This window comes from Arvicanthis niloticus, chromosome 14 (genome assembly GCF_011762505.2).
Source record: "Arvicanthis niloticus isolate mArvNil1 chromosome 14, mArvNil1.pat.X, whole genome shotgun sequence".
Lineage (NCBI taxonomy): Eukaryota > Metazoa > Chordata > Mammalia > Rodentia > Muridae > Arvicanthis > Arvicanthis niloticus.
Genome location: NC_047671.1, coordinates 50880062 through 50894120, shown reverse-complemented (window position 1 = coordinate 50894120; position 14059 = coordinate 50880062). Strand labels below are relative to the sequence as shown.

At 34.3% G+C, this 14059-nt stretch overlaps 1 protein-coding gene across 3 annotated transcripts in view; it reads left to right on the top strand.

The window, feature by feature from the left end:
• Nucleotides 1–14059, top strand: part of Ankhd1 (ankyrin repeat and KH domain containing 1) — a 100051-nt gene that overhangs the window by 55226 nt on the left and 30766 nt on the right. For 2 of the 3 annotated variants that reach the window (XM_034518555.2, XM_034518554.2), the window contains exon 15: nt 7097–7855. In XM_034518555.2, the coding sequence (XP_034374446.1) occupies nt 7097–7855 (759 nt within the window). Of the gene's footprint in view, nt 1–7096; nt 7856–8572; nt 13897–14059 lie in introns of those variants that run through there. The other variant, XM_034518559.2, reaches the window with a different exon arrangement.

Here is a 14059-nt window from a genome sequence, read left to right as displayed (position 1 = left end):
CCAGTACCCACATGGCAGCTCACAACCATCTGTAACTCTAAGATCTGATACCCTCACACAGATGTACATGCAGACATAGCTATCACCAATGCACATAAAACAAATAATTATTTTAAAAAAATCACACAAACCACAAAATAACCAAAAACCAATCTAGACAAGAGTTCAGAGAAGAATTAGAACATTTTAAATACTGAGCTAATATGTAAGCAACAGAAAACCTTGAGATTTCTTTATGTTGATATTCATGAGTAATGATTTTGCTTAGAAACTGTCTGATACTAGGAATCAACTTATTTCCTTCTCTCTAGTTTACTATTTTACTCAATGATATAAAAATTAACCTTCTAAAGACACTTTTTACTAAATTATTAAGAAAGGAAAATAGTTAACATTTGTATCTAAATACTTGAGAAGTTCCTCTTAGCTATTTAACAATTATAAAGGATCAAATTGTGATAATTTATTGGATTAAGCTGTCAGGTTAGTTAAAGAAAATTGGACTCTTCCTAGAGTGTATGTCCCTGTAAATTCTGTCTTATTTTGTTTTTTAAGTTACCTGAGGGCTGGGAAGTAGCTTTGTGGTTAAGATTGCTGCTCTTCCAGAGAACTAGAGTTTGATTTCCAAGACCTATGTTAGGCAGCCCACAAATACTTATAACTACAATTCCAGGATATCTGGTACCCTTTTTGACATGCGTGGGCACATATATACATAAATAAAAATAAAATCTTTCAGAATGAAAAAGTCACTTGGGATGGGTGTAGTAATGCAAGTCTTTATTCCTCTCTTGGGAGGCAGAGGCAGGCAGATCTCTGTGAGTTCAAGGCCAACCTAATCTTCATAGCAAGATCTAGCCTAACCAGGACTACATAACAAAAGTCTGTCTTGGAAAAAAAAAGAAAGGATACGGATATTCATTTTAGATATAAAATTCCATCTTAAAGATGTATTAAGCTTTTAAAATTAAATCGTGTTTATCTTGTGTATATGTGTGTAGTTATACACATGGTATGTTGGGGAAGATGGGAGATCATATTGCTGGGTTGCCCTAGTATGTAGAACCTGGGTTCAATTGCTAACACTGCAAGTTTGAATTTTATCTTTCCTTCTTTTCTTTGTGGTACTGAGTATTGAACTCAGGACCTCACACACAGTAGGCAAACTCTTTACAACTGAAGTGTATACCCTTAGCCCAACATATCTTTTGTATAATTCAGACCTTTTTGAGAAGTACTTTCTTTTCTGAGAACTTTGTAGTACTTCATTGCCTCTTCCTTCTCTTGTCATTTCCTTCAGACTTGAAATGTAGGGTTGAATTAATCACCCAATTCCTAGTAGTTTGTCTTTATGACTCTTCTGTTTTATTTTCTTGTATCATTTTTACCTTCCATTATCCTCCCAGTGTGTCTTATAAGTTCTTATAAAATAGTGAGTATTTTATAAGAACTATTGTTCTTTGTGTGTGTGCATGTGTGCATTTAAGGAGGCAAGAGGTTGATGTCAGATTTCTTCCTGTATCATTTTTTTGAGATAGAATCAGTCACTGAACTTAGAGCTCACCAGTTTGACTAGTCTAGCTGACCAGTGATCCTCCTGTCTCCCTCCCCATTGATGAGATTACTAGCCTAAGCTTTCTTACACAGGTCTTAATTACTATCCAAATCATCTTCCTAGCCCTACTGTGTGTGTGTGTGTGCACGCATGTGCATGTGTGCGTGCGTGCGTGCGTATGTGTGTGTGTGTGTGTGTGTGTGTGTGTGTGTGTGTGCACGCACGCGCGCGCATGCTTGTCAGCCAGGGTTGCACACTGAGACCCTGTCTTTATTTAAAATAGCAATTTTAAAAGTTGTATTTCAGAGTGATGGTGTTTATAAAGTTCCAAACAGGTAAAATATATGCCACCTCACCTCCAGTGTTGTTTGTTAGAGTCAGTGTCATGAACACTCACATTTTTATGGGAAATATTAAACTATATAGAAAAACTTGTGTATGTTGTAGTTAAAATGGAATGTTCTGTAAACTTTACTAATATCACTACTAATTTTTAATCATGTAATCATGCTTATGTAAGTTTATGCATGCCCAAACCTAATAATGTGCTTTTACATATAACTGCTTTTAGTAAAAAGAGATAGCTTGGATGAATATGTTACTGTGTAACACAGATGGTCTATCTTTGGATATTTTGGTTAAGAGATTTCCATGTTAAAACTCTAGATAATGAATATTTTCCTTTGATCATTTTTTGCACATTATACTAATTAATCAATACAGACTTGAAAATAATAGGGTTAAGTTCATTTCAGAGAGCTAAATATTTAGCAGATGCATACCTCACCTACCTATTACTCATAAAAATAAATAAGTTAGTTAATGTATATCAGTGATGGGGGAATGTAGCTCAGTGGTGAAACATCTACCATTCACAAGACCCTGAATTCCCTCTCCAACACTTCAACAAAAGAAAAAGATCTGAGGATGTAAATAACTCAATGACAGAATGCTCACCTGTCATGCTCACAACCCTCGGTTAATCTCCAGCAGCAAAACAGCAGTAAAGGTGGTTTTAAACTGCTGTAGACCACAATTTCTAGTGTTTACTGTTTTTCAGTTTTGTTACTAGGAAGGGAGAAAGCTTAGAGGGAGCAAAAACTGTAAGATAGAAGCCAAACCAAAAGAGATGATGACTACTCTTAATTGTACTCAACATGTCAACTGTATGATATCCTTGTACAGATTTCTCTCTTTCTCTCTCTCTCTCTCTCTCTCTCTCTCTCTCTCTCTCTCTCTGTGTGTGTGTGTGTGTTTGTGAAAGAGAGAGAAAGTGTGTGTGTGAAAGAGAGAGAGAGTGTGTGTGTATGTGTGTGTAAGTGTATGTGTGTTCCACTATTAGGTATTTCTGTTATATAATGTATATCAGAAAAATATATATCTAACAGTGGGAAATGTTTGAAGGACTTGGAAATCTTATTTTCTGTCATCCTTTAGTACTTATTTTATATTAAAATTTTATTGTCAATGAGCTTTTGTCAAGATTTCTACCTATTAACTGGTATTTCTACAGTTTCAGATAACATTCTGTTTTTACCACCTTTGATTTATTGAGATATAAATTGTGTTAATGGCTTTGATGTACCCCTATCTAGACAGTTCTAAGTTTCTAACTTTGGATAGTTTAACTATTGACTATTTGAAGGAAAAAACTTTCATGCATTACATTTTAAATTTTTATGTTTTCATGTTTTTAATGTATGTGTAAGTGTGCACATGTACACTTGATGACATATGTGGGAATCAAAGGACAATTTGAGAAAATTGATTCTCTTTTTCCAACATGTAGGCCCCAAAATTCAACTCAGGTTTCAGGTGTGCAGCAGTGTCATTTTGCTGGCCCATTGTTTTTATTCATATATATATATATATATATATATATATATATATATTAAACTTTATAAATTTAATGTGTATTCATATGCACTGAGTATATTTATGTGTACCATGTGCATGCAGTGCCCATGAATGTCAGAAGAGGTGTTGGATCCCTGGAACCAGAATTACATACAGTTATGGGGTACCTAAAACGGGCGCTGGGAACTGAACCTAGGTCCTCTGAAGAGCAGCCACATCCTACCCTTTTAATGTTCTATATGTACCTCTCTGTTCTATGAAACATCACGTGTAGTTCCATGTACTGTTTCTAATATGGTTGAGCATGTCATTACTGTATCTTTCTGTCCTTAGTATTTTTCTCTACTGTGGATCATCATCTAGGCAGCTTTATCCTAGTACAGGAACAGCTACAGTTAGGAAAGTTTCCAGGAGAATTCAGTCTCTGCTAAGCCTTTATACTTACTCTGCTTATGTCATTGCATTTATTCATGAAGCTGACATTTTTACTTGTATTGTGATAAGAATTTATATATTGCTCTTTGTGACAGTTTCACCTTCTTTTTCTTTCCTGTTAATTGTTAAAATGTTTGGCTTCTGTAAGGTCTTATGAAAGTAATAATCAAATAATCTCTCAAATCTAATGGCTTTTGCTCTGAAAGAATAGTCTTTTCCCACCATTTTGCTCAAGTAGGAATATGAAATTAAATATGACATGCTTTTCAGATTTTGCATTAGGGAGTAAATAGGCCTCTGAAAGTAATTGCATTGTGGTACTAAAACTGGTCTTCTGACCTTGATAAAAATAATATCCAGGGGAAACCTTGTATTGTTTTCATAGTTAAAACATATATGTATATGTTTGAACTACCTAAAGTTTTTAATTTAATTTTTTAGAGACATGGTCTTAATTGTTTTGGCTTTGAATTCCTCTTCCTGCAGTTTGCTAAGGAACTTTAGTTTTAAGGAATTTTAGTTGTGTGCCACCAGGTCTGGCATGTAGTTCTAAGATCTCTGATTTACTTTCTTTTAGTATGTGAGTCTTTTAAGCTTGAGAATGATTTAAACTTAGAGATGTTTTTTTCTTTTAAAATTTCTTATGTTGGGGCTGGCAAAATTGCTCAGAGGAAAAAGGCATTTGTCTCCTAGCCTGATGACTTAAATTTGATCCCTGGGTCCTACATGGTAGAAGGAAGAAAACTGACTTCTGCAAGTTGTCCTCTGACCTCCACAATATTATGTGACATGTGAGCACACACACATCCTTTCTCTCTTCTTCTCTCACTTTCTAAACAAACAAGTAACCTGTTAGAAAGAAAAAAAATCCTTAAATGTGGTCGTGTATACTTGTAACTCCAGCACTGAAGATAATGGAGCCCTGGGACTGTGAGTTTAAGACCAGCCAACTGAGACTCAGTCTCACACAAAACAAACAAACGGATCTTAAAGTGATGATCTGTGTTTTTTAATATGCTAACTACAATTCAGAAGATTAATCAGTTATTTTACCCAGTTTTTTTTTGTTTTACTAGCTTCTTCATTGGGGACTGGAGAGATAGCCCTGCTGTATAGAGCAATTGATGAATACCAGGTTCAACTCTGGTATCCATATAGCTGCTCACAAGCTTTAATAACTCTAGCCCCAATGGATTGGACATCCTCTTCTGGCCTGTATGGGTTCCAGGCATATATAGACATAGTTACAGACAAAATATCCATATACATAAAATAAGTAAATAAAAAATTTAAAAAATAGCTTAAACTTAACTGTCAGGTTCACTCATTTTAAAATATGCAGTACAGTGTGTTTTCGTAAACTGGCCTATTTCCGAGACAGTTGCGACCATCAAGTTTCCTGGGGTCTTCGTTATTGTTACTCTCGAGACGTTGAAACAGTTTTACTGGGTAGCACAGGCTGGTCTCAGAGTCCTGTTTCTTTTGCCTCAGCCTCCTGGTTACTAGGATTTCAGGCATCTGTTGCTCCATACAGTTCTCACTTAGTTTTAATAGTTTTACGACCCTCAAAAGATCTGTGCCTGTTTGCATTTGAACCTTATTCTCATTGCCTCCCCCAAGGCCACTACTTCCTTTTCTATCTGTATATTTGCCTTTTCTCTGTAAACTTTATATTATCTGAGATTTTGCAATATGTAATTTGTATCTGGATCCTTTCACTTAGCAGGGTTTTGAAGTTCATCTACATTTCTAGATGCATTAGTAATTTGTCTCCCTACCCCCACAGTAGGCATAGTTCTTCCTAAATAAGATTCAGCCTTGAATTTGTTCAAACAAATCAAGTATATAAAAATTTTAATTTATCACCTTTGGTTAGGGCTGTTAATACTTACTTTTCAGCAGATTTATTATAAGGAAGGAATAAATATATTTAATAACTTTAAATAATGTTTTCCTTTTAAAACATATTATCATTATGAATATTTCTATATGGACTATCCCTATTACTAACACTCATTGTTTCTCTCTTAGGTGGATGTTATTTGTAATGTTTATTTAAAATTAGTTTAAATTGTCCTTTGTGGTATAAGTTTAATATAGTGTTTAGGTACAAAGATACTAGAATTTTTAATAGAGAATTTGATAAAGATATATCTTTGTTTTATTGAGGATAAGGTTCTAGGTAACCTAGTCTAGCCTCGAACTCAGCTATATAACTGAGTATAACCCTTAATCCCTGATTCTTCTACCCTGTACTTTGAGTGCTGACTTTACAGGCATACAGGCTACATGCCTAGCTAAAGAAGACAATATCTTAAGAAACTGATTTCACATTGTATTTTATTTATTTTTATATTTATTTATTTATTTATTTATTTATTTATTTATTTTGGCTTTTCAAGACAGGGTTTCTCTGTGTAGCCCTGGCTGTCCTGGAACTCACTCTGTAGACTTTTTTACCAACTTAAAAAAATATTTGCCCCATTTTGTTCTCTTGGAGTAAACTTTACTTGTATAGTCATTCCTAAAGGAATTGTTCTGAAAGAGCAATTAAACTAATATTAATATTCTGAATGCCATTTTGATTCTGATTTACATTTGATACATTTATTTATTTATTTATTTATTTATTTTGTTGTTTTCTTGAAACAAGATACTCACTATGTGGTCCTGGATAATTTACAGAATTTTATATTTTATAAATTTAAATTATAAAATTATAAATTTTATAGAATTTACTATGTAGACCAGGCTGGCCTGGAACTCAGATCTCTCTGCCTGCCTCTGCTTCTGAGTGTTGTGATTAAAGGCATGTACTAGCATACTCAACTAGATTTTTAAATTCTGAGGTTCTTTTATTCCTACTTTTTTCATTGTACTGTCATAATTTCCAAATTCCTACACTGAAAAGTATAGTTTTTAATTTTTGAGTTGATAACATTCCAGTTTATGCTGTGTGAAAACAGATGAGATAGTACAGGTTTAATGTATTTCACACTGGTGTAACTTTTGAATCATTCTATAGCATTACGTATAATTGGGGAAGTAAGTCTGGGAGAGGGGAGGGATATGGGTTTTTTTGTGTGTTTTTGTTTTGGGGAATCTTTGGGGGTTTTGGGTTTTTTGTGTGTGTTTTATTTCCTTCTTTCTTTCTCTCTATCTCTGTATCTCTCTCTCTTTCTCTTCCTTTCTCTCTTTCTCTCTCTCCTCTTAGCATGGCACATTTTCAAACATTTTTCATGTGCTTAGGTGCATCCAAGCAGAAGTCCAGTTCTCTGCAGGTAGCAGATCAGGACCTACTATCACCTTTTCACCCATACCAGCCTTTGGAGTGCATAGTAGAAGAGACTGAAGGCAAGCTGAATGAACTGGGGCAAAGAATTAGTGCTATTGAGAAAGCACAGCTTAAGTCATTGGAGTTAATTCAAGGTGAGCCTTTAAACAAGGATAAGATAGAAGAACTTAAAAAGAACAGAGAAGAACAAGTCCAGAAGAAGAAGAAAATACTGAAAGAACTACAGAAAGTGGAAAGGCAATTACAGATGAAAACACAGCAGCAATTTACCAAAGAATACTTGGAAACCAAAGGTCAGAGAGACACAGAGTCTCCACACCAGCAATGTTCTCATAGAGGAGTCTTCATGACAGGGGAAGACGATGGCAATCTTCCACAGGATCACTCTTCAGAATCACCCCAAGTTAATACAGTCTTATTTAAGGATCATGGTATTGATGATAAGCAACAGCCTCCATCATCGGCAGAACAAATTGACTTTGTCCCAGTCCAGCCTCTATCATCTCCACAATGTAACTTTTCCGGTGACTTAGGTTCTAATGGGACAAATTCTCTTGTGCTTCAGAAAGTATCAGGTAACCAGCAGCTCTTAGGACAGCCTCAGATTGCGATTGCTGGACATGAGCAGGGGCTATTAGTTCAAGAGCCAGATGGACTCATGGTTGCAACTCCAGCCCAGACGCTTACCGACACTCTTGATGACCTGATAGCAGGTGGGTTAAGAAATATATCTAAAATACTTTCTCTTTAATCTGTGTGTTCAACTTCTTTAATGCCCCTTCAAAAACACAAGACTTTTTACTTCTGTATTTGAATTTGTAAAATTATTCTGATTTCAGGAGTGAATTTAAGTAAACCCAATAGCACTAGCACTTTATGGGTGTTTCCCTTTTGTATTTAAAAAACAAAATGCATTTCAAAGACAAATAAAGTTATAATCCTTTGGAAATTTTCTATCAAAGCCATTCTGTTACTTCCTTGGTAGGAGCATTTAGTAGACTCTCTTGTTAGGGCTTAGAAATATGCAGGTAAGGAGACCCACTTAATTTTCTTGCCAATGAATTTCATGTTTGGGCATCAGAATTTTAAGTGACACTGCTTTTTGTTATCAGACCAATTTAATTATCTCTAATTAAATGGGAAAAGCTGAGCATTACATGGTATAGAGTTTGGGTTCAGAAGATTAAAGTACATTTAAACTATTGTACTTGATGTTTGGAGATTAGAATGTTTGTTAACTCTTGATGAACAGGCATACAGATACACTTAAAAGTGTGCATGCATACATGGCACATTTGTGCACATACACAAAAAAAGAAAAAGGACTGATAATCTTAAAGTTTATGTTTCTGTTTATTGTTGTGTGGAAAATTACAACTAGTTATGAAATGAGGTGCACAAGTTTACTTTCCCTTTCATTGTCCTTGCAGCAGTGGGAAAACAGTGCAATTAATCATTTACCTTCCTAAAGATGGCTGGTGAATGTATCACCTCCATGAGAGCCCAGTTCAGAATTGCAGCCAGAATGGCTGTTGACTGGATGAAGACCAAGAACTAAGATGTAGCTGGAGTGATATTCAAAGGCAGGCCAGTCCTCTGTCTCTTGATTGCAACATTTTTTTCCTTATTGTTGTCTGTTTCCTCTTGTCATATTCTCCTCCCCTTCCCACCCCAATTATACTATCCCATTTCCTTTCTTCTTTTGTGAGCCTTTAGTCTTCCTGATCTTTACTAAATCTTTTAAAATGTGGAATAAGATTAAGTCAGGAATTTTTGTTGAGTATATGTGTTATTTCCATTGGTAATAGATGTAATTTTGCCATTGAGGCTTTTCTGCCATGTAACAGATAGTATTGTGAAGAAGAAAAATGTCTAGTTTTCTTACAATTCAAATGCTGGGAAATATTTTAAGGAGTTAGGATTATTATTCTTTAATTTGAATTTTTATATTTTTTGGTTTATAGTTCTTCTTAAGTCAAGTTTATTTTAACCAAAACAGTTCTAAAGGAATCTTGTAGTTAACTTTATGGTAATTTTTACAGATCATTCTTGAAAGTGTTTATTTTACTAAAGTGTTTTAAAATAGAAAAAATCTTTTACAGAGTTCACACGAAACTTAAAAATTACCTTAGAAAACATTTTTTAGTGTTGTATGTTAATTGACCTAATAAAACTTAGGCCTTAATGCTCATCACATTCTAAATAACTTAAATTGCCAAATAAAGTTCTATTTTATGAAGTTTATCTGTTTTGAAATGCATGGTGATAATTGTATTCTCTGTTCAAGATGATGACATGTCTCACTTAAAATTATTTTTCCCAAGTCTAATTTTCTTAATTCATGGTGACAAAAATTACACAGGTTAATAGCTAACTATATTGTAAAACATTCAAGCATATCAGTAGGGTTATGGAGCAAGCCATAGGCACAATTAATTCTACTTCAGTTTATTTTCATTAGTGAAAGAGAAAATAGTATGTATCTTAAAAGAAGTTTCACTTGAAGAAAAACACACACATACATGTCCCTCCAAAGGGAATATAAATTTCCCTCTTTAAGATGTTCTACTCTCAAAATATTTTCATTATTAATGAATTGTTTATATATATATAACTTATTAATGTCATAATTCATGTCATTTACTCAGCCTATAGCATGTAATCTTAGATATGTTAAATTCTATACAGTCCTAAACAGAATATTTAATCTTGATTAGGAACATGCTACCTCAAATCTTTCTTTTGAAAGGATTAGGCTTTTATCAGTTATAATAGTAAGTGATCTTAAAAGTAAAATGTTTATCAAATTTATATGAAAGTATATGATATACTCATAGAAGCAGTTATTACAACATTTATTTCTAATATTTTTATATTTTGTTAATTTTCCTTAGTTTTAATAGCCATTTATATATTTCCTTGAATTTAAAAAAAAAAAATTTCCTTCTTGGTTGACACCTGTAATCCTAGTACCTGGGAAATAGTCACAGGAGGATCAGGGGTTCAGAGTCATCCTTACTACATGTCAAGTTCAAAGCCAATCTGGGCTATATTGTCTCAATTTAATAGAAAGGAAAGGAAGGAAAATATACTCAGAATAGAAACAAACTGAGAAAATCTCTAGAAATTTAGAGCAATTCAAAGAAATTCAACATAGCTTTGACTGTTGAGCAGTTGTAGAAAACATTCAATAAAATTTCATTAATATATAAAGAGCATTGTTTAAAAATCAGCATCAATTTATCATCTATGGAGCACTAACCATGTACCAAGCTTAGTGTTAGTTACTTTATTTAAACCATCTTAGATTGTTTAAACTCTTTCCACAAAATAGATGTTCCTATCTCCAGTTCTGATGGAAACTAAAGCTTTGAGAAGAGAAGTAGAGGATACTTCCCTGTACATTTTCCTAACTCTGGGAGTTCCTTGTCACCTTTCTTTAATAAATCTACATCCATCTGCAACAGGAGTAATAAAAGAAGCTGCTAGTTAGTATAAAATTTTTACTCAGTTCAGCCATATTTAAGAACCTTAGTTCAAGCTGGGCATGGTGGTGCAGGCCTTAAGTTTGGGAACTCATGAAGCAGAGGGAGGGCAGATCCCTGAGTTCCTGGCCAGCCAGAGCTACATAGTGAGGCCCTGTCTGTAAAGAGAAAGAAAAGAAAAGAAAGAGAGAAAGGGAGAAGGAAAGAAAGAGGGAGAAAGAAAGAGAAAAAGAGAAAGAAAAGAACTGTGTTATGCATTTGATTTTAATAAAAGTTCTGCATTTATCTTAAAAATACTGTTTCTTATACTTTTAAATCCTATTACAATAGGTCAGTCTTGTTTTTATATTAAAATTTGGTATGTATGTGAGTTAATATGGTTTTGTGTCTAATATGGTATTGCTGTTGGCACTTTGGTGCACTTGTTTATATTACACTTTTAAGAGGGTTGGAACGATGGCTCAACAGTCAAGAGCACTGACTGCTCTTCCAGAGGTCCCGAGTTCAATTCCCAGCAACCACATGTTGGCTCACAACCATCAGTAATGGGATCTAATGCCTTCTTCTGGTGTGTCCGAAGACAGGGACACATACATAAAATAAATAAATCTTTTTTTAAAAATCAAGTTTTAATATATTTGTTTTAAGTGACACTGTAGTGATCATTGTGAAGTTTAAACATAAAAAAATAGGGCTGGAAAAATGGCTCAGAAATTAAGAGCATGTATTGTCCTTGCAGAGGATCCAAGTTCAGTTCACAGCACATGTCAGGTAGCTCATAATCACCAGTGCATATGCCTTTAACCCTAGCTTTCAGGACACAAAGGCAGATGGCTATGTGAATTTAAGGCCAACCTTGTCTACATAAAGAGTTCCAGGTTAGCCAGGGCTACATAATGTGACCTTGTTTCTCACACACATACATATACAAAGATCAACCACTCCAGTTTTATGGGTACCCCAACATATAAGTGATACACACATATACAACATACATACAGTAATTAAAAATAAAATAAGTGTGTGTGTGTGTGTGTTTTAAAGAATTTGGAGATCCTCTTATGGGGGAGATTTTTAAGATATTTTAAATAATAATTACCTCTAATGTTAATATTTTACTTTTAAGCTTTAATTTTTGTTTTGTTTTGTTTTGTTTTTCAAGACAGGGTTTATCTGTATAGCCCAGGCTGTCCTGGAACTTGCTCTGTAGACCAGGCTGGCCTCTCCCAAAGAAGCAGAGGCTGATAGGTCTCTGAGGTCTACCTGCTTGAGTGCTGGGGTTAGAAGTGTGCCACCACCACCTAGCTTAGGCTTTAATTAAATGAGAGTGTTTTATCACTACTATGACATATACCAAATGATAACATTTCTATTTTGTCACAAATGTTAGGGAAGTCCTTTAACACAACCCAGTTTGTTTTTTATTATTTGAGATAGGATTTCACTCAGTTGCTCAGTCCTTAAATTTAGCCTGTAACTAGGCAGGCCTTGAACTTGTAATCTTCCTGCCTTGGCCTGTGGAACAGCTGGGTTATACACTTGTATGACCATGCCTGGGACTTTTTTGGGGGCTGGTGGGGATGGGGTTGGGAACAGGGTCTCATGTAGTCTAGGCTAGCCTTAAACTCCTAATGTTCCGTGTTCTGTCTCCCACGTACTATGACTTACAGGTGAGTAGCACCATATCTATTAAGTGATTAAAACCTTACAACATATTTTATCTCTCTAGTAGCAATAAAATTTTATGTTAAGATTTGTTATTATTCCATACTACATACAAAATTTTGCTTGGTGTCTTAAAAAGTCAGGTCAAAATGTTACACTTGGTTCTTCTATTGCCCTACTTTTGAACAGTGTAAAATTTTTAATTTGAATTGTATATTGATTTTTTGTTGTAGTTTTCTGCTTCTGTTATTTTAAGCGACATTTTGTTCAGAGATAGGAAATGTTTTAAAAATTGATGAAAATGTCATGGTTCTAAAGTATGTTCTTATAATACAACCTTTATAAACCTTCATTTGTAATTAATCCTATTAAAGTCACTTTCCATGGAATGGTTCTGATTGTCATTATTACAGAGAAAATATCTTAGAATAATGTAGCATACCATGTTTTGGGTAGTAGGGCTGTTAAATACACAGGAAATGTGTATATTTTAAGTAAGTCCTATAAGGGAGTCTTTCATAACATCAGAATTTAGCTTTCTACTCTAGTCAAATACTTTTAAAATGTTTAAGATACCTTGCTTTTTACATTTACTGAAAAAGATAACAGGAATAAACTGATAGAAATATAATTCTTTTCTAAGGTGTATGTTATGTTAATAATTATAAGACCCACCACTGAAAAAATAAGTTACTAAGATGTTACATATCAATCTAGTATGTTGAGAGGGGTTGGTTTTTGGAGCTGTCTTCTGAACATATAGATGTTTTGGGATGTAACAACATTATTCTGCCACTTTCATTGAATGACAAAAAGTTTTAAAGCTTTAAATAATCATTCCTATTTATAGCCAGATAATTAAATGTTATTTTTGTGGTGAATAAAGTTGTTGGAATTTATGTTGCCAATATGTTTTATATATTGGTGGGGAGAAGAAGAAAGGATGACTTATGGAGAAGCAAATCCAGGCATCTTAGATTTTGCTGAGTTATTTTAGCGTCTACATTAAACTGAGAGTAGCACATAATCCCAGCACTTGAAAGGTGGAGTGGGAGGATGAATAGTTCAAAGCCGTCTTTAGCTACACTTCAGGTTTGAGGCCAGCCTGGACTAGACATTATCTCACAAATTACTAACATCTTTTTAAGATTAGCCCTACTTAACCCTTTGTGAGTCAAAACTCCATCCTCTGTGAAACAAAGATATAACAGACGTAAAATAATTTTCAACTCTTGTTTTCAAACACCACATTTTGGGTTTGGCCTTGTAATTGCACAGTAGGTAGGGTTGAGCTTGAACTCCTGACTTTCCTGCCTGCACCCCCCACCCCACCCCCCAGTACTAGAATTACAAGCATTTATCACTGTTCTAAACTGCAAACTAGAAATTTTTGAGATCTCAAATATAAATTCCATTTTTAAAGTAGTTTGACTTTCAGAAATAGAATTTTACCTAAACTTAAAAGTAAATAGTAGCTGGGCATGGTGGTGCATGCCTTTAATCCCAGCAGGTGTGTTTGGGCTTAAGGCCAGCATAGGCATAGGGAGTTCCAGAAAAAGCCAGGGCTATATAGTGAGATTGTAAGTAAAAAAAAAAAAAGTAAATGCTGAATTTTTAAAACACATTCCTTGCTGTTTGTTTATGTGAGAAATTATCTAACTTATTGCCCCAACCCTTTTCATTATTTACAGAATATTTTTGTCTAATTTTTGCAAATTAAGATAAACGTTCTTTTTTGGTTGTTGTTTGGTTTTTGAGGGGTGTTCC